Source organism: Phascolarctos cinereus, unplaced genomic scaffold (genome assembly GCF_003287225.1).
Source record: "Phascolarctos cinereus isolate Bilbo 61053 unplaced genomic scaffold, phaCin_HiC Scaffold_3;HRSCAF=262, whole genome shotgun sequence".
Classification (NCBI taxonomy): Eukaryota; Metazoa; Chordata; class Mammalia; order Diprotodontia; family Phascolarctidae; genus Phascolarctos; species Phascolarctos cinereus.
In genome coordinates this window covers 44,597,415-44,618,449 of record NW_027555736.1, presented here as the reverse complement: position 1 = coordinate 44,618,449, position 21,035 = coordinate 44,597,415, and the positions used below count along the sequence as shown (strand labels likewise).

The 21,035-nt window shown below is 36.8% G+C and overlaps 1 protein-coding gene and 1 long non-coding RNA gene across 2 annotated transcripts in view; one reads left to right on the top strand and one right to left on the bottom strand.

Moving 5' to 3' along the window:
- Positions 1 to 21,035, bottom strand: part of ARIH1 (ariadne RBR E3 ubiquitin protein ligase 1) — an 81,484-nt gene that overhangs the window by 15,235 nt on the left and 45,214 nt on the right. The window contains 5 exon segments of the mRNA XM_020994469.2: positions 284 to 390; positions 2,286 to 2,352; positions 8,001 to 8,056; positions 8,512 to 8,604; positions 13,598 to 13,742. Coding sequence (XP_020850128.1) covers positions 284 to 390; positions 2,286 to 2,352; positions 8,001 to 8,056; positions 8,512 to 8,604; positions 13,598 to 13,742 — 468 coding nt within the window.
- Positions 6,884 to 9,663, top strand: LOC110213912 (uncharacterized). The gene is made up of 2 exons (XR_002326157.2): positions 6,884 to 6,973; positions 9,484 to 9,663. It is a non-coding gene; the product is annotated as an uncharacterized LOC110213912 (long non-coding RNA).

Genomic DNA, 21,035 nt, shown 5'->3' with positions numbered 1-21,035 from the left:
CCTTTGCCTTATCACCTGCATGTCTGTGTTCTTCCCTAGTTCAGTTCTATTGCGCAGAATATCGCCTACTAAACAAAAATACCGCTAACATTTAGTTTGTACAAAGCAATGTGCTCCCAAAATACATAAATGGGAAAAAGATTCAAATTCAACATGAAACTTTTCCACCAATTCTTGCTTGGTGAATACATATTGAAAAAGAGCATGTGAACCTACAACCAAGACCACAAAGCTACCTCTATGACCTAATAATTTAAGGAAAGCTACTCTTTCAACTCCTTACCAAAACTGGCGCCCACATTTGCAGCGAACAGGTTTAGCATCAGGATACTGGACTTTAACGACATGGTGACAGTCTGGGGCAGGACACCACTTCAACAGTCGATTGCACTGGGGGGAAAAACAAGTGGGAAAATAAGAAAGGAGAACAAATACAGCTCCAAAGGCAAGCTCTTATGTATGAATATACCAAGAACATACTGACTTATTGTGCACTGAGCTTCACTTTCATAAAACCATGCTGAAAATTCTTGGTTAAGCCTTAATGGTTTTCTTTGCCTATTCTTGAGCGGGCCACATTTAGTTCAAAATACTATTCAATTTATAGTAGTAGAGACAGTCTGAACAGAGTCAACAACCCTCACAAAGGGAGTGCTTGACAGAAAATTACTCAATTTAGGAACGAATGTTCTTTATGAAATGATCACTAGTGTATGGCCTCCACTGGCTCTTGGCCTATTTTGTAAATTGTTAGATGACTATATTTTTGCACTATTTATAAGCACTTATCACTGAGCAAAAATCCATTTATGACTATTTTCAAATGTGATTTCTTTAATGGGAAATGAAACTCATGTTCTTTCTCTGCTCAGGGAAGATTATTAGTTACTACAAAGCAGTCTAAACGAATCTGCTCAGAAGCACTTAGCTCTAAGATATCTTTAGGAATTCAAACAAAATAAAGACTTTTGTAGGGAGAGTGACTAAGATATTGAGAAATTCTCTAAATAAATAGTCAAAGGATGTCATTAATTAGCTCTCAAGCAAAGAAATGCAAGATCTCTTCAACCATATTTAAAAAATGCTCCACATAACTAATAATTAGAGAATTACAAGTTTAAAACAACTCAGAAGAACAATACCTCACACCCATCCAACTGGCAAATTTGATAGTTGAGGAAAATGGCAAATGTCAGAGAGGAAAACGGGGGGGGGGGGGCTAGGAAAACTTCGGCACAGTTGTGCACTGCTGGTGTGAACTATGCCAACCATTCTGAAAAGCAATTTAGAGGATGCACCAGAGGGTACTAAACTGTGTAAACCTTCTTACCCAGCTTCATAACAGTAGTAGGTCTGTCTCCCAAAGAGATAAAAGAAAAAGTGTCTGTATATACAAAAACATTTATAGCAGCACTTTTTGTAGTAATCAAAAACTGGAAATTAAGAGGGATAGGTATACGCCCATCTACTGGCAAATGGCTAAATAGTGTAATATAAGAAATGACATAAGACATTTCAGAAGAAACTAAGAAAATTTCTATGAATTTATATATAGTGTGAAGTGAGAACTAGAACAATTTATTCAATGACAACATAATAGGAAAAAATCTAAAAGACTCCAGAACATCAATAAAAAACACAATAACAAATCCAGAGGACTCAAGATGAAACATGACACCCATCTCCTGCCAGAGGAGTAAGGGACTTAAAATGAAGAACGAGACATATTTTTTTGTCATGAACAGTGGAAATTTATTTTGCTGTATTATGCGTATTTGCTAGGAAAGTGATTTTTCATTTTTAAAAAGCTGTTCAACTGGGTGAAGGGACAGTAGAAAAAATGTTTTTGAAAATAAATTTTTAAAAAAGAAAAAAGACATTGAGATTACTCTGAATGTTGATATGCTTTTTTGTAATTATGCATCTCCACTGACGTATGACTTTGTATAGACTGAAAATGTGCTATTATGCAATTTAAAAAGGCATATTGCTCATTTGATTTATTAATAAAATACTGAGTTAGTTCTATCTTACTTTTGGCAAAACAGTTTAACAACTTTAAAAATTGATGGCCAAAGACCAAATTCTCAAGAGACACACCTATTTTGAAAAAAGACTGGTTTCCAGTTTTTCAAAAGAGCTATTTAAATATAATTATTAGCCTCCAAAGCAAATCTACAATTCAATTACTCTAATAGAGATTTCTTGCTGATGGTAATAATAAGAAAAAAAAATCCCAAAACGTTAAAACAACAACAATGAATTTTCAGGAGAAAACCACTCACCTCTACAAAACTATTAGTTATTAAATGCTGGTACTTTAATTTAACTTTTGAATCTGTGATCAGACGCCTATCAGGAAAGAAAAGAAGCAAAAACAGTTTACTGGGAGGTTTGCCTAGAATGTATTACATTAATAATTATAAAACATTGTTTCATAATTGCTAATCTCTGCTTTTGGCTACAAACTGACAAGTGGGGAGATGGGCTGTAAGTACTGACATTAGTATGCTTGCCATGACCCAACTTAATTAATTCTACCAATCAAAGCAGTTTATCAACATCATTTCTATGAAATCAAGAATTTAAATATAACTTTGGCAAGGTCTACTACAAATTTTAAATTGATGCCCACCCCAGAGCTACAACAAGGCTAAATTATCTGGAATCCAAAATGTATAATCAATTTGTTCTGTTCATTTCATGGCTTTATCTTTCTTCTTATTATATAGATTTTACAATAGGATAATTATTTGGGAAGTTTTTTTTTTAAGGATTTATATGTTATCCACAAAATGATGACACAAATCATAAGCAATACAAAATGGAATATTTAAGGATAAAAACAATTAAAAGGGGGATGTAAAAGAAACAGGAAATAGAGCCTAACTAGTTTTCAGGTAAGCTAATTACATACAACTGAATTGCAAATTTGATTCTAAATCACCTGGTAATCTAAGGCCAAAGGGGAAATATACAACATAGCTTTTCTGTTCATAAAGAAGCATAAGAAATTCATCTTGTTGAGAAATTTATCTGTAACTAAACACAAGCAGGTTTTACCCAAATTAGAAGGGCACCTCTTGCAATAACAAAGTCCCAACCTCATACTAAGACAGGGTCTAAAACAGAGCTAGTCCAACTCCTCAATATTTTACAACATCAACTATCTTGACTCATTCTCTCCTATTACATTTTCATATATCACTATTCTTATTTTCTTCCCTTAAATCTCCAAATACTCCCTGGCCTTCATTCCATTCACAGAAGATGGGACACAAGGTAGATTGCTCAATGTCTGTTTGCCAACACCCTCAGAATTCGTCACTTTCTTTACTCTTCTTTGCTCATCTCCTTTTCAGGAGAAGAGACTGTCCTGACTCTGCCGAAGCTAATTTTCCTGTGTCATCCAAAAAACTGATCCAATCATTTTGGATTATATTCCTTTAATCTCTCCGTTTACACTGCCTTATTAACAGTCAGGCCTAAACTACTCCAGGAAGCCTAAAATCAATGCCCTACTTCCTCAACACCTACTTATGCCTTCACAATCTGGCTTGTCACCCCCACCATTCAAGTGAAATAGCTAAAAACAATGATCTTTTCATATAAAGATCATCTTTCCTCATTTCTCCTTCCTTTGAATCTAGTTTTATGCCTCTATTCCCATAACTTGCCTTCCTGGTTCTTCTTTCCAACATCTTGTTACGTGAGCCCAGCATGGCTAAGAGCAGGATAGAAGTGCCCAAGGCCCCTATGTTATCATCATACACTAGATGATCACGCCATTCACCAATCTCTCAGTCTATTAACCAGTGAATATAGTTCAAACTGCGGAGGCAGTCATGGATAAAGAGCTGCGCCTGAAGTCAGGATGAGCTAGAATTTCAAATCTATTTCTCTGATACCAACTGTAGGATCCTGGGCAAATAATTTCAGTTTTTGTCCCTTTGCTAACTCCCTGGAAACCTACTAAATCACAGGCCAGCTGTGGACCTGTGTTGGCAGGAGGAGTTCCTGTCCCACAAACTCCTTACAGACAGATTCACCACAGATCTTTCTTGTCTAGCACTTGGTATCCTTTGTAGAAGTCTTGTGTTTTCTTCCCCAGGTTTATGCTATTACTTAGTGTATCACAAATCTCTACCTGATGAAATCCCACAGAATCCTTCAAGTTCAAATGCCACGTCCTTCACCGAGCCTTTCCTGAAATAACTCTTTCTTCTTAAACAGCACTTGGTCACCTTCCTGTGTAAGTCTGTGGGCAATGCTCTGTTAGTACAGCTTGCTCCATGATAAGAGGGCTTGGATCTCCAATAATTTCTGTGTCTCCCCAGAGCTTCAGACACACTCAGTATAAAACACCTTAAAGTTCATAACTGATCCAGGCCCTCTCCTATACTGCTATAACTAGTCTGAGACAAAGAGAATATTTGGTCACATGATCCAATCAACTACCCTCTGCTGAAATAAGTGGGGTATGTAAGTAGTGAAACTGCATTATCACTGAATTTATGCTTTGAAAGTGTGTATTAGCTGAAAAATATCAGTAAGGTTTCCCTATGCCAGCCTACGTGCTGCCATTAACTTTCTGCCAACGGCACATCCTGATGTCGTTTTACACCTCAATTTAGCACCAGTCCAGGACATAAACTTGTAACATCTTTTGGCTCATCTCCTGAAAATCTCTCAGACACAGGGCAAGCCTTTCTTGGAAGCCATTACTTTGGTGCTTTATTTCTAAGCCGAAATACTGCACAGAACTGCATTTGAGACGGTTATTTCACTGTGTGACAAAATGACCAAAACATCTCCTACACACTCTGGATGTTCGATCAAAACCACTTACACGGAACTGACAAGACTAAAATCTGTAAGCAAGAGGAGCTGAGCCCATTTTTGGAACTGTGAATCAACATATTTAGTTATAAGAGGTGACTTAGGAAGCAACTTAACTTCAGTTAGAAGCAGTCCAGTAGATCCTGTCACTATTAAAGGATCAAATCAATAAGGTCAATAATTAGTGGCTGGAAAGGAAAATGACTCTCATACAATGAGACCCAGGCATAGATATTTTTCTTTCACCCTCCCCTACCCTTCTTCACTTGGACCACACAGATCCTAACTCTTCCATCATGTCAGGATACAACATTTTAGATATCTCCATTATCTGGGGGAAAAAAAAGGATAGCAAGGACAATTGGTGAGTAGATTTTTTTTTGGGGGGGGGCATAGTATTAGAAAGATGACTGCAGGAGTTTCATGACGGCTGTGGCAATCAAGGATTCAGCACGCTGAGCTCATTTATTCAGAACGCTAATTCTCTATGCAGGTTAAAGGCCCAGAGAGAACACAAACAGATTACCTCAATCTCACTGGAAAGCCTTGAATGATTTTTACAAATGTAGTTTCTAATTCTCCTTCAAACTAAAAAAAATGACCTCTTCTTCATCCCATCATTCATACAACTTAATTCACCTGCAGTAGAAGGTTACTCTATCAAGAGGGTTCTTTCAAAGTCTGACCAATGGTCAGCCTGCTCTTCAGAACTAAGGCACAAGGTCCTTATTAGTTATGACTCTGAATCTACTAGTGTCCTATTATGTAAGCATGGGAGATGTGTATAGCTATTTTTATCCTGGATAAATAAAACCCTTATCTCTAAATCTAATTGCAGCCTACAATTTTAAAATTCTTCCCCAAACATTTTTTTAATACAAAAATTGAAAGTAGTTGTCTCATTTTACTTCCCTTCCCATTCATTAATTGGTGGACAGCTAACAACCAGATCAACATCAAGTGGAAAAAACAAGTTAAAGGCAAAGCTGAGCCACTAAAGATCAACCTAGTTGTCTTTAGACAATTATTAAAGTAGCCTTCTTCATGAACTAAGAGTCGAGGCATTTATTGTAAGCAACAATAACAGCAACAAAAAGACATTCTCTTTCACATATCATTTTCCCCCAAACATGCCCATGTCCAGAGATGGTAAAAGGGGCAAGAAGAAAGTTTTCCTTCAAAAATCCCAGAGTTCTGCCTGATTTTTAACATTTGCCAAGAATATGTGATCTTAGAAAACAAAGATACAGAAAGAAGTCCGAGCTTTGTATATAAAAAAGCTGGGGAAAAAATGTAAAACTGTACATAATTTAGAAGTTTTACAATAACACGAGCATTGATGCATTTGCTTAAAAGCTTGATTCCTTTAAATAGAAAATTTCTCTAAGCACATTCAAAATAATTTGATATTAAAAATTTATGTGACTCTTCTGCAACTCTATCAATTCAAATGCATATCTACATGTCGAACTAAAACTAAGATATGTTATCCAAGCCCATTTAGGTAATGTGACAGCTGACCTGGGTTCTAGGCAGGCTTTCTCATCAACTAGCTATGTTACCCTAAAGCAAGTCACTTCACCATTCTGTGTTTGTTTCCTTAAATGTGAAATGAAGAAGGCTGAATTAGATACTTTCAAATCTCTGAACACTTATTCAAATCCTAATATAGGTGGTCCACAGTCAATATATTCCTTGAATGAATATCCTATTTTCTATGAGGATAGAGGAAGAATTTTAATGGATGACTAAGGCAGCTACTTGGTAAGCAAGATATTTCAAGTTTTTGTGACTGGTAACAAAGTTAATGTTTTCTAGAACAAGAACTGAATGCTACCCATCCCATTTGAGTATATGTAGTCTTTCAGATTCTGGAAGGACTAATGCTACTGCAATGTACCTCTAGCCTTAGAAGAAATGTAAGCAAAGACAAGGGTTAGTGCAGAATACTTGTGGCAGTGTACAAGATGGAACTGATCCCCATAAGGCCTGCAGAAGACGTTTTTCATGAGGGGCATGAGAAGGACCAACTTCTTCTAGGAGGCAACTTGGCAAACCAGAAAAGATTACATGCTGGATTTGGAACTGTAAGACCCATGTTCACATCTTGATGCTGCTACTTCCTCCTTCTAAGGTAATGGACAGGTTACTTTAAAAAGCTCTAGGGCTTGGTTTACTCATTTGTAAAAGGAAAAAGTTGAACTAGATAAGAACTAGTAAGCTTTCTGGGGGCAGGCAGGGATAGTTATTTTTCATCTTTTCATCCCCAGTGCTTGGCAATTATTTTGTACTAAGTAGATGCTTAATGTATGCCGAATTGAATTTAAGCATCTAAAGGGCTGTCTGGGATAAAAGAAATTGCGGCTTGTGCTGAACGGCCCTCCATCATGATAAAGGAAAAAAGTCCCAAAGGACTTGGGTTCAAATCCCCACTCCTCTCACTAATCCCTAGGTGAAGTCATGTAACTTGAGTTTGATGATTTGGTGGAGAGGGGGGGACTGAGAGCCTCTAAGGCCCCTTCCAGCTCTGTATCTATTATTTTATGAACTAGGATTAATAGACAGAAGTTTCAAAAGAGCAGATCATAGTTCAATGTACCAAAAGAATTTCCTAATTACAGCCATCCAAAAACGTAATGTTCTGTCTACATAGGAAGTGAGCTCCCCATCACTAGGAATTTATATTCAGAAAATAGATGACCATTCACAAGGGCTATTTACTGATGTGATTCTTCCTTACATATGGCTTACACACATCCTATGTGTTGAGAAAGAATGGGGAACAAGAAAAATGGAAAATCTTAAGAGTAAACTTTAGTTAATTGTTTACTGGTCTATAAGTCTGTTGAAACTAACAGCTAAAATGATATTTGTGAAATCCACATACCCAAGGTTTCCCCTCTCTCCATTAGCATGGGGGAGTAATAAAAAGGTGCTTATCACAATCCATAGTTTGCCTGAACACTGACTGGGTATTTACTACAAGAAGTGCTTCAAGTAGTAAATGCAAAGTCTTTGGCCCACACCACTAGAAAGGAATTAAGAAAGTGTTAATATTTTTACATTTAAAATTCGCAACTACACAATGCTCTGAGAAAGCCAATTTAGTCTAGTGTCTGAACAAATAAGAAAACACACCGGAATCCACCCTTAGTACTTACATAACTGTGCTGTCATCCACTAAGATATCACAACCATGAGCAGGACATGAGATAGTCTGAAAAAGAGTGAATCACACACATTCTAAATCCATCTTCCCATTTATATGCTCTGGATTCTTCTAATTCACAACACAGAGTATAAAGTAAAAAGGTTCAATATTTTCGCTCACTTGTCTGTATTATCTGGCATGCCCAAACCCTAAGTACAGTATTAATACCAGTAGCAGGTACAAAAATTTAATTTCTATCTCCTGCTTTATGGGAGTGCTCAACAGGGAAGAAGAGATAAAAGGTCAATTTGCTGAACAAACTCAAATTTTGAGGATCACACGGAAAACAGAAGGCAGCATACAGAACTGTCAAAGAAGAAAGTCCCCTCAGGTCAGCCCCCCTCATATTTTAAAGCTATTTCTTCAGGGGGTTTGTTTATAACAATTGGGAATCATGTCCTGGGAAAATCAAAAAGTTACTAAACTATTAAGTTTCAAAATATAAACCAGATTTTCTTTACCTGTCCCATGCCTTCCTCCATTATTTTGGTAGTTAAATATTCGCTCCAGCACTGCATACAGAACTTATGTCCACATTCAAGGCCAGTGAAATACTGCAGCAAAAATAAATGGGTTTTAGCTATGACTTACTTGAAATCTCGACAGAATATGCCTTGAGATAAGGCAGTAATATTAAATTACATTACATGTTCCTTATAGGGCCTGTACTGTTCAGTGCAGAATTAAAGGGCCAAACCCACAAACTTCTGGTGAGGAGGGGAGACTCTAGACAGACAAACACATCTGGTCACACCAATTCACCTGAGTTTCACATAAATAAAAAATCAATGTGTGCGCACGCACGCGTGCATGTGTGTGTGTACATATATGTATGTGTCTATATGAATTGAAGAAAAGGAAAAACAGCATTCTTTCGGCCTCAACAAAGGTACTTGAAAAGGAGACCTAACCTAAAACCCAGAAGCAAAACCTAAAAACCTTTAAGTCAAAGATATATGTGAAATGAAAAAAAGATTAGCCACCCCATTTGATGTCTACTAAGTATCTGGCCTTGTTAAGTTATCAAGTAGTATGGTAAATGAAGACCAATGCAAGAAACAACGGTAATTTAAAACTACTTCAAAAACATGTTGTGGTTAAAGTTCCAACTTCAGGTTAATGTCAAAATGAAAATCTGGTTAATGATAAATCTTCTAAAAAACAAGGAAAGGTTTGCCTGCTGAGTATTATCTCATACAGGTAAAATGTTGATCTAAACTGCTGATCTTTCTTAATGTTTATGGAGAGACAATACGAGATCTTGGTTTTTCTTCCACAATTGAGCATGATATCTCTGTAATAATGCTCACATTTAAGTAAGCACATTAAGGTTTTCAAAGAGTGTTGTTTCTCACAACCATCCTGTGAGGGACACAGCATGGTATGGATAATATTAGTGATTATTTTGTCTCTTTTGCTTTCTTCTGTTGCAGGGAAAGCTGTATCATCTTCTGACATTCAGAAACAAAAAAAAAATGCACTGAAATTTTGAGCGCTGGTACCGATGTTGGACCGACTTCTTATGATAACAAATAATATATCTGAGGGCAACAGCAAAAAAAAAAAGCCCCCAAAACAAAACAAACTGAATAAAAGGTATCTGGAAAAATCAATCTGTCTCATAAAATAATGTGTGTGTGTGGGGTGGGGGGGTGGAGAGTGAAGAAGACAAAGAAAAAAAACAGCTTTTATAAATTTACACATACTTCTAGTTATATATCAGTATACTATCAAAGTATTTGGTCCTGATTACCCCCAACACAGGGGGGCTTATCTCCAAGGTACCTATGGAAAAGTATTCCCGATTCAATTTTTGTAGGTTACTTTACGAATTGCAATGGGAACAACAGAAAACTTCTCACCTCGATGATCTCTAAAACATCTTTTTTTTGCCGTGTTTCACAGTACTAACAATGATCCTGTATTATCCTCATATAACCATTCTATAATTTTCAAAGCCTTTCATATTATTTTACTTGATCCACAAATCAACCTTACTGTGAGGCATGGTATTATACAACTCTACTTTATTTCAGCAAAATGAAGCTTGAAAGGTTAAGTGTTTCCACCCAAGATGTTATTAGTAAACAGAACTGTGGGTAATAATCCATAAAGTTGTGATCATACACAAGGTTCTTCTATTGACTAAATGTTCTCATCACAGAAATGTCTCTTATTAAAATAAAAAAGTTCCATTGATTACCAACATTTAAAATGCTGCTGTTTTTTTCTTTCTGTGGGAGGAACATAGATCTGGGATGTCACTGGTCCTCTTTCACTGTGTAGCAGCAAATGCTTAGCACAATGCCTGGCACCCAGAATGCCCTTAAGCAACTGTGTATGGCCTGATGCCTGGTGAATCCTACTTGTGTTACCTCTGTGCTGGGACAGGGCTGGGTCCTTTCCGCATCATCTTTGGAAGCCTGGTCTTTCCCTTTGTTCCTCCTTGCCTCCAACACTTCTACACCTGGCGCTTGTATACAGTCTAATCTCAGGCTTCCATAACCTTTTGTATCATGTCAATAGCTCAGTTCCTGTTTATCATTTCTGTCACTAACTAGGCTCTATCTGTACTACAGATTGGTCAGATCAAGCAAGGATAGGCAAATCCCAAATAGGGAAGCCCATAAGTTCTCACAAAGGAATATAAGCACAAAGGGACTGTTAAGACAAAACATCAAAATCTTAAAAAGGTTTCATATACAAGCTCTTACCTAAGCCTCCTAGAGGGAAAAAACAATCATTAAATGGGATCACTCTTTCTACATGCTGGGAAGAAAAAGACCATAGGATGGTTTTAGTATGACGTATTTTGTTTCTAAAAAATGAAGCCGCATCTGCCAAGTAAAGCAATTCCTCTCCCCTAGCTGTAGAAACATATTCAGTTTTATGCGGTTTTCTGTAATATGGACAGACTTAAAACCAACAACAACAAAAACGCCTCTAGAATGTGGCAACATGAGTTAGATGAAACATGTACGCAGATTCTTTTCCAATTAAAAGTCACCTGTGACTTGGCAAGGATTGAAGGTTTCACAAATAGGATATTAGCCAGTTTTTAAAAAAAAGTTTCAAGTTCACAGTAGAAGGCTATCAATTGCTTAAATGGGTTCTCACCTAGATACTTTAATGTCTTATAGATGCTTTAATAATTTTAAAAAGGATACTATGGTATGGATTAAAAAACCAAACTGATCTCTCAAGAATTTGTACAGATAATAGCCCTAACTTAAAAGATGGCTATACTAGGAGACAAGAAGTATTATTCTAAAATTACTATTTCCATGAATTTGTGGAATTGACTCAAACACTACTCCTGGGTTGTAATGTAGATGAGAAAGGGTTAAACAAGACAGGCTCCTGTTTTTTTTTATTTCCAGTATCATACTGGAAGGGATTTTTAAAAGAGCCACACCTGTATAACAGTTTAAGGCTTTCACATATGTACAAAAGCCATAAAATGTTTGAAAACAAAAATAATACACAGGCATATGCTGAAAAAAAAAATGCACTAATTATAGACATACTGAGGTATTCCCCCTGCCAAGCCAAACTGAGGAGAGAAAGCAAAGTTTTTAAGTCTACTAACTTTAATAAACTCCCTTGAGTCCACAGTATAAAGAATTCTGTCTGGGTCAGTATAACATGATGGGTTCCGACAGAATTCTAAAGCTGATGTGATTTTTAAAAAGGGCATGGCTTTTGAATGGCTTTAAAGTCTTAAAATATCTGGGTTTATTCCTTCCTTACTTTGACAATGCCAATTTTTACATGGGTTAAGAACTATGAAGTATGGAAATAGTAAATATGACCAAACTGTGCTGGACAAAATAATCAGGACATTAAGTTAATTTCTTTAAATGTGGCTAACTCAATAAACAAATTTTATAAACTAATATGCACAATAAAAGTAATTTTACATATATGAGAAGAGACTAGGCAGAGGTTTTCTGCATGTTTAAGTATTTTAAGGATTCATACTTTTACTAAGAGAAACACTAGTCACTGATACAGACTCACAAATCCTCTAAAACTTACTAAGTGGTTTTTTAAAACAAATTATCGCTGGTGAAAAAGATCCCACGTCTTTTGGATAAGCTTCTCCTTACTTTGTCCCTGGTCCCTAACTTGAAGCCTTTTTAGCTCAGCAAATCTAGTCTGAGCTCATTTCTGCAGGCATCAGCCTAAGATCTACTTCAGGCCACAACAGTATCAATCTTAACACACTTAAAGACATTATTTTATGGGGCAGCTAGGTGGCGCAGTGGATAGAGTACCAGCCCTGAGGTCAGGAAGACCTGAGTTCAAATCCAGCCTCAAAACCAAACACTTGACACTAGCTGCGTGACCCTGGGCAAGTCACTTAACCCCAATTGCCCCCCCAATTTTATTTGTATTTTGTGACCCAAACCAGATTCTTCTCTGCATCATTTTCTAACTGCAAATGGGACTTACAGCCCACTGTTACTTCCAATAAGTTTTGTTTTATATACTTTTCCCTATTGAAAGTGTTGCACTAAATGACCTCAAAGGTCCTTTCTACCTCTAAATCTATTATTCTACAAACAGATTAATATTCTACTGTGATTCTATTTCAATGCTACTATAGGGAACACAAATAAAATTAGAAGACAATGAAAATTATTTTTAAAAAGAACATGTAACTTGACTAAGAAATCCCAACAGAAGAGAACTGTGTTGTTATTGTTGTTGCTGTGTTGGGGTGGGGGGAGAGAATGAGAGATGACACAATATTTATAGGGATAAAGGATTGCAATGACAAATTCATCTGTTCATCTTATTCTTACTTTAAATTGGATCAGTAACACATTACCAACCAAATAAGACCACAGTTTTAGAGCTAGAATAACTGAAGGGTGCCTAGTTCAATCTTCTCATTTTACAGGGGGGAAACTGAGGCCCAGAGAAGTTATGTGACTGGCTCAAGACTACATAGGAGGTAGTAGAGCCTGGACCTAAACGCTGGTCCTCAGGCTCCAAATCCAGTGCTCTCTGCACCACACCTATGTCTATATCAAAGGAGCTTCCAAGTCAGGAGGTTTTAAGACTGTGGACCTCTACTTACTTATCAGAAGATTTACAAGAAAGATCATTATTTTAAGTAAAACCAATATTCCCAAGCCTTTTTTCCCCCCTGTGCATATTATACTTAGGATTCTTTTATCTTTAAGGACTGTTTCAGTTCTTAACATGTGGTTCTATAGAGTGATTTCTGTAATTAGGAAAAAACCTTTTCAAATGGCGAATCTCAGCAATCTCCTTACTGGCCTGGTATTAAAGGGATTTTGTGTGTATTCAAGAATAAGCCATTCAAGCTATTCTAGTTCATGGGCAAGGAAGAGTGTGCTCTGCCTATCAGGGAGTTCCTCCTGCTAGACATAGGAGGAGCAGCTTGTAGCAGCTTGCTCAGTGACAGTCACATCAGGCTAAGCTGTGCCTGGCTTCATGGCCGGCTGCTCTTCTCAGACACAGTGCTGCACAAGCTCCCTGGGCCAGTGCTCCCAACTCAACTAAGCAAATACTCACTGAGTTAGGGTAGTTCAAGTAGCAGATCTGACAAGGCATGTCCTGGGCTGATGACCGTGTGTTCATCTGGCGAGTTCGAGACTTTTTACTCGGATTAATTACGTGACACTCAGCAAAGAGCTTCTCCAGGTTCCCATCGAAGTACCTGCATTATTCAAACAGAAGGGATGAGAGTCTGGCAAAATCACCCAGTGAGAACTTCCCCAAACCCAAGATCACAGGCAGGGACGAACATGCAAAATTTAAAACAGACCTAAAACATCACACTGGTAATGAATGCCCAGAATAAGTGTTCACACACCAACCTGGAACACAATATACAAGCTTTTTGGAACATAGGTCACTACAACCTTATTAAAATAAACCTAGAAGGACAACAAAGGACACCTATCACATAGTTGCCTTTAGAAAACTGTACTGACAAACCACAAATTTGTTAAATTCACTGCAATTATGATACTCTCTCACAGGCTGACTCAAATCATTAAATTACAAATCAAATCATAATACTACAGATGTGATTCTGAAGAAGTGGAATTCAGCAACTTTAGACATACTTGTGTAAAGTAGTCCACATTTATTTCAATGATACCCATGAATAATGTTCTTCAGGTTTCATATAATGAATAATCAACCTCTGATGCTTAAATAGATTTTCCTAAAAGCACATTTGAAATTAGTCGTTAATTCATGCACAGTATAAATTATATTTTGGAAAAAAAAACTTTAAAAAGATTTTATCTTCAGCAAAAATTCTGGAAACTATTGATTGATTACAAACTGTATAGTACCGGGAAGAGAATAAGCATTTTTAAAGGGCCTACTATGTGCTAGGTACTATGCTAAGCGTATTATTACTATTATCCCATTAGATTGTGTCCACGATTCTGGGTGTGGAGAAGGTGATCCAAAGATCAATGAGAAAATGACACACACTGGGTCTAAGTAGGTAGGATACTATACATAAACAATGAAAACTTGATAAAGTGAAAAATGCATCAAGACAGACATCTGAAAGGAAAAACAGGTAGGTTAAATATTGAGACTGAGTAAAAACAGATGGGAAGCGCCAAGTACAACACTATTACTCCCCCCCCCCCGCCCAAGACGTTAAAAGACAAAGATGAAGGTCACCAAAGGGTTAGATGGATCTCTTATGGAGAATCTCTAGAAAAGAATCATGCAGCACATGTAAGGAGTAAAGGGAAGGCAAGCTACAGCAAAGCCTGATGTCCACCAACAACTATGTTGTAGGATTCTTTAGGGCTGAAAACTGCCCATCGCTGTTACCCTCACTCAGCAAGTCATGTTGCCCTTCTTGGCATTAGGTGCTTCATCTGTAAAATGGGGCTGGACTGGAGGACTTCCCCCCTCCCTTTTTGAGTCAATTGGGGTTAAGTGACTTGTCCAGGGTCACACAGCTAGTAAGTGTCCAGTGTCTGACCTGAGGCTGGATTTGAACTCAGGTCCTCCTGACTCCGGGCCCAATGGTCTATCCACTGCACCCCCCAGCTGCCCCTGGAGGACTTTTAAGGTGCTTTCCATTCGGAATTCTATGAGCCCTTATAGTCCTTGTGCTGCCTAATAACGTAATTACAATGTCTTATAATGTAAGGATCAAGAATATTCATTTTTATTCACAACATGACTATTAGGAAGTGTTTTGCATGACTACACATGTATAACCTATATTGAATTACTTGCCTTCTCAATGAGGGTGGGTGGGGGAGGCAGGAAGGACGAGAATTTGAACTCAAAGTTTTTTTAAAAAAACATTAAAACTTGGTTTTTATGCGTGACTGGGAAATAAGATACAGAGGCAATGAGGTATAGAAATCTATCTAACCCTACAGGAAAATAGAAAGAGATAAAAAAAGGGGGGGAGGGGGTGTGACAGAAGGGAAGGCATATTCGGGGAAAGGGTAATCAGAATGCACATGGTCATGGGGTAGGAGGAGGGGAGAGATGAAGAGAAAATCTGGAACTCCAAATCCTGTGGAAGTGAATGTTGAAAACTAAAAATAATTTTTTTAAAAAAGAATGCTCATTTTTAGAGTAAAACATTTAATCAAAATTGAATGAATAAAAGCACCCCCCCTACAAAAAACCCCCAAAAGTCACAACCCTCACATATATCTCTACCTGTTCTATTTCTTCAAATGGCCTTCCTTGGGGCCAAATTTCTAATTTCTCATCTCCCTCCACTCTAAAAATACTAAAGGCCCCAAAACAGATGTAATTCTTTAAGTCATAACCAAAAGGACTGATATTAGTAAATGATTTCTTATCATAAATTAAAGCTCGTTTTCTAATTTTATTTAACTATACAGCAGGTAGCACTGGAAACTAAATATTTTGAAATGATTTCGTTGTTAGACATTTTTGACATGGCTGTGAAGACCACTTTAATCTTCTAAACACTCTCTTATATGGTAATATCTAAACAATACTGTCTTGAATGCTGCAAGCTGCACCTTACCAAGCACTGTGGCTACGAATACAGTCCCTTGCACTCGAAGAGCTTACAACTTAGAGGGGGAGACAACACACAGTGAGTGACACTACACATCCACCTAAAACCAGTGTCAACGCTGTGGACGACAGTAAGAAATGCCATGAAGAAGCCAAATGCTATATAATCTTACTGACCAATCTTGGGCCAGGAAGAAGAGATTGAGGAACTGCACTCCTCTCCTTTCACTACAGAAGTGAGGGGCAGACTACTGTGCAAAATACTGTTAATACAAGACTGCTGCCTTGTGGCTTATTTTGCTTAACAACTTCTTGGTGGTACAGGGAAAAACTCAAAGAGCGGAAGGAAAATTATTTAGAAACGACTGGTATTAAAAGGCATAGTGAATTACCTTAAAAACAAATGTAGAACTAAAATACTTAAAAACTGAATGGTAAATAGAAATATTTCATAATAAAATTTGATCAATACAATGTTAGAGGTATTTCTAAACAGCAATGGAAAAATAAAATGTTATTTGGATCCCATATACATCCAACCTAAGAAATTACAAAGGCCTGAAAGAACCTCCCAAGGAAGAGACCAAATGCTAATAGGAATCATCTTGACTGTTTCCCTCGTCAATGTTTCAGGTCAGAAAGACTTAACAATGTCTCAGGTCTCAGAAAAAGTGTGAAACAGCAAGTCCTCTCAACAGTGAAGAATTAGACTAAAGGCATGAAAATGGAACATGTATTAATTACTTAGAATCAAACAAGTATCAAAAGTTCTTGGACTAACGGTTTGGGACAGGACCCAAACTGAGATGTTAATCTCCACACTGCACTCTTTAACAGAAGGACTAAGGAGGAGCTAATCAGAAGAAACGTCTTCCTCTCCCTCCCTTCCCCTCCCTCCTCTTCCTCCTTCCAATAAGGTTTCTATTAATGGACTGCAATGACAAAAACTAAACTATACCAAAAGGACTAGATGAAAAGTGACATAAAATTAAAGTAGGTACACTAAGCATTCATAGAATTGAAAATAAATCCCAGTTAAATGATCATCTGTAATTGAAATAATTGATAAAACCTCCCTTTTGTCAACTTAGGAGCTAAAGAACATTAACAGAGGGAAGCCTAAGTACAAAGTTGTGATGTAAGGTAGTGAAGATCAGCAATGTTATGCATTAAAAGGCAGCTAGATTCCAGGTTTAAAAAAAAAAAAGGAAAAAAAGGCAACCCTCCAACTCCCCCCAACAAACAAAAAACCATCAACTAAGGGAGAATTCTATGGGAAGAGTGGACAGAAATCAATAAAAGTTAGCAGTATGAAAATCAGAAGATATCAATTTAAAAAATCTATACCAAGTTAAAAAGGACCTGGGATAAATAGCTTCAGTGGATTTCAAAATACCTTTCAAATAAGTAATTCAAAAATTACTTTTGCTCTGAGATTTCCTACTTTAAAAAAATTTTAAAATTTAGTTTGGTTATTAGTGATCAAATTCCTCCTCTTCTCCCTCATCGATGTCCAGGATAATGAGAGATTTTTTAAAAACTATTTTTAATTTTGAGGGAGTAAAAATCTACATTAAAAATTAATATAGGGTGCTTAGGGAAAAGAGACAAAATAGGTGGCTTAAAAAAGCACTGGAATCCAAATTCCTATCCAAAAAAATTCAAAATACTGCTATTTCAAGTACAGACTAATAGAGAAGAGAAAGTAAAAAAAGGTTTAGACTAGCACACTACAAAGTAAACTGGGAAAAACAAAGCATTCCATGTCCAAAGTAAATGCGAAAGGAGATTATAGTGAAACTGTGAATCTGTTATAAACAAGGTGTTTGTAAAAGTATATAATAAATTCAATATGTTACTTTCAAAGCTGTCTCTGGCTTGCCTGTATTTTTCCCACCTGAACTTTCTTTTCTTTTCAGCGCATTTTAAAAAAATCACTTCAACCTGCCCTTTCTGGGCAGGACAAATCATTAGCTCCCCTCTCCGTCAATATTACCCTGCTCCCTCCAGCAAAAAGAAAAAAACCATTTTTATAACAAATAAGCAGTCAAGAAAAATAAACCCAAACATCTGCAATATCTAAAACTGGACACCTTGAGTCAATTACCCCTTTTGACAGTAGGTAACATACTTCATCATTGGTCCATGGGAGTGATTGAATTGATCAGAGTTTGCCTTTACAATGTTGCTGTTACTGTATAAACAATCTCCCTGGCTCTTACTTCACTCTGCCTCTGTACTCATTACAAGTCTTCCCAAGGTTTTGGGAAAACACCCACCATTTCTTCTTGCATAAAATATTATTACATTCCTACACCAAAATTTGTTCAGCCATTCCCCACAGTTCATGTCTCTTCCTTTGATTCAGGTCATGAAAAACTGCCATGTATATTTCTGTACACATCCTTCTTTGGTCTCTTTTTGGTATAAACACAGGCTCAAAAACAAAAAACAATAAGAAATTTATCCAAGAGGTGGAGATGAACATGCCTCAATGGCCTGAGAACTCAGTGGATGTAAACATCATTGAAAATCCCAGGGCTGTAATCGGGGCTAGATTTGTAAAAAGTAGAATGTTCAAATTTACACTTAATAGTCAACATGCTATGTGTGTTTTCATGGTGAAATATTGAAAAAATGTGTCAAAATCTTTTAATTTCAGGTCTTACTGTATAAAACAAATGATTGTAGCAGGGCATACTGAACACTGAATTGTAAAGCTAGGTAAGAAGTTGTAAGGACAAAATTAATTTTTTATTCAGGTCAAATCTTTTTGTACACTACCACAGAATGTTACAACAGTCTCGACCAGTTGTGTTGGCTTTGCTTTAGGGGACAACTGGAGGTAGGGGCATAATAGGAAATAATGCTGGTATAAAAACAAAAGGTACCAAAAACATTTTGAAAAGAAGGCAATCTTGACTCCCCCAGTGAATCTGGGCCCATGCAGCTCCTGGAATCATACCAGAAGTTTCTTTTAGATATTTAACTAATATCCATGTTGGAAAATTTTAGGTCTGGATAATTAGAATGACATTATTTTCTGCTGGTCACACTAAAAAACCTCAAGCTGCTGAACACCTAAATAAAATTTGATTTTATTGCACAGTAAACCCAGAGGCCCACTAAGCTCTGCTTACTCACTAGCTATGACCCCTTGTGCAAATTAGTTACCTTTAAAATCCATTTCCTGATCCGTAAACTGAAGGTTAGACTAAATGATTTCTAGTGTTCTTTCCAAATCTAATACTATGTGCCTATTATTAGCCATAGATATCCACATTTGAGGGAAGCAAGGACAGGAGAGAGTACTATTTATCCTATAAGATGATCAGGAACAATGAAGTACAGAAGTTCACAAAATATAAGAACAAAGAAGAACGACTATGCTTGGCGTGGATAGGACAGCAGGTAACCAATCAGGCTAGAACAGACGAAATATGAATCTCTTAAAAGATCTCTAAAAACCTGCCATTAAATCTATAGGGTTAAGTGTCCCTCTTCAATAGACAAGTGGTCTAAGGATATGAACTACCAGCAATCTTATTAAAAATTGTTCAAAACACCAAGGCTCAGAGGAATACAAGAAAAACAACTCGATGTGTTTACCTAATACCCATCAAATTAGCAAAGATAAAAAAATGGGAAGAAGTATGCTACAGGAAAACTAGACACACAAATTCATTACTGGCAGAGCTGTGAATTGGTGCCACTGTTCTGGAAAACAATTTGGAATCTGAAGAAAAATTACTAAATTGTACTGCGAGAGAATACTGACAGCAACATACCCCCAGGGTTTGCCCTATTTATATACACAGCAACACTATTTTTGATAACAGAAACACTGGGAGAAAATAGGTGCTCAACAACTGGAAGATGGCTGAAGCATCATAATGGAGAGTTCAGAGAAAATGGTGACGCTTTTATGAAATGATACAGAAAAAGAAAGTGAATATAAATGTTAATTACAATGACATAAAGTCAACAATGAGGTAACAAAATTCTCATCAAGAACAATTGCTCAGTGTTAGTACCATACTATAAAAGTTAAAGGGCAATCCCTCTTTTCTGTTAACAAACAGTAAATTTTTAAAGTATCTTGTAGAGGGTTTTGAACATTGGGGGCACTTACTCCCTATACAGCATTAGGATGGACAGCAGCCTTAAAGGATAAGGAGGAGTGAGTATACAGCACTAAGATTATCGAAGGGTAATTGTCATTAAACCTAAAATTGCCTAAAAATACTATTACACAAGATATTTCAATTTTATCCTCAAGCAGGACTCAACAATTCTCCAAAAGATCTAGGATTCCTATAATTTCCAAAATTTATCTTTTATAAATCTGGGGATTAAAAAAAACTCCCACAAAAACAAATACATGTATTAGAAACAGAAAAATATTGCTATGAAAAGTGACTAATTCTTTGTCAAGAATGAGATTTGGATTTCTGAAGTGACCATTCTTCAGTTACTGGCAAAATTACAGAGTATTATTGAAGAGATGACTGTAAATATCTCTAAGTACAAACAACTCAGAGCCAGCAGGGCTTCATCAACAGATCATTCAAGATAAGATGGGATTAAGCAAACTGGTAGATCAGAGGGAAATGCGATTACAGCCTACTGAGACTTAAGCAAAGTAAGTGACAAAGATAAAAACTACACTAAAACAAAGTACAATTAGATGGATTCAAGAACTAGTTGTCACAGCCAGACCCAAAGAGTGGTAATTTAATGTTTTGGTATCAACTTGGAAGTGACCAGTACATGGCCTCTGATAAACATTTTTATTAACGACATGGATAATGGCATAGATGAAATGCTCATGAAATTTACAGATGATAGGTCATGGAGGAGATAGCACATTGTATTAGAGCCTGGATTTAAAAAGACCTTGCCAGGGTAAAACATATTGAATTGAACAAGATAAAACTTCATGCAAAAAAATGTTAAATACACCATG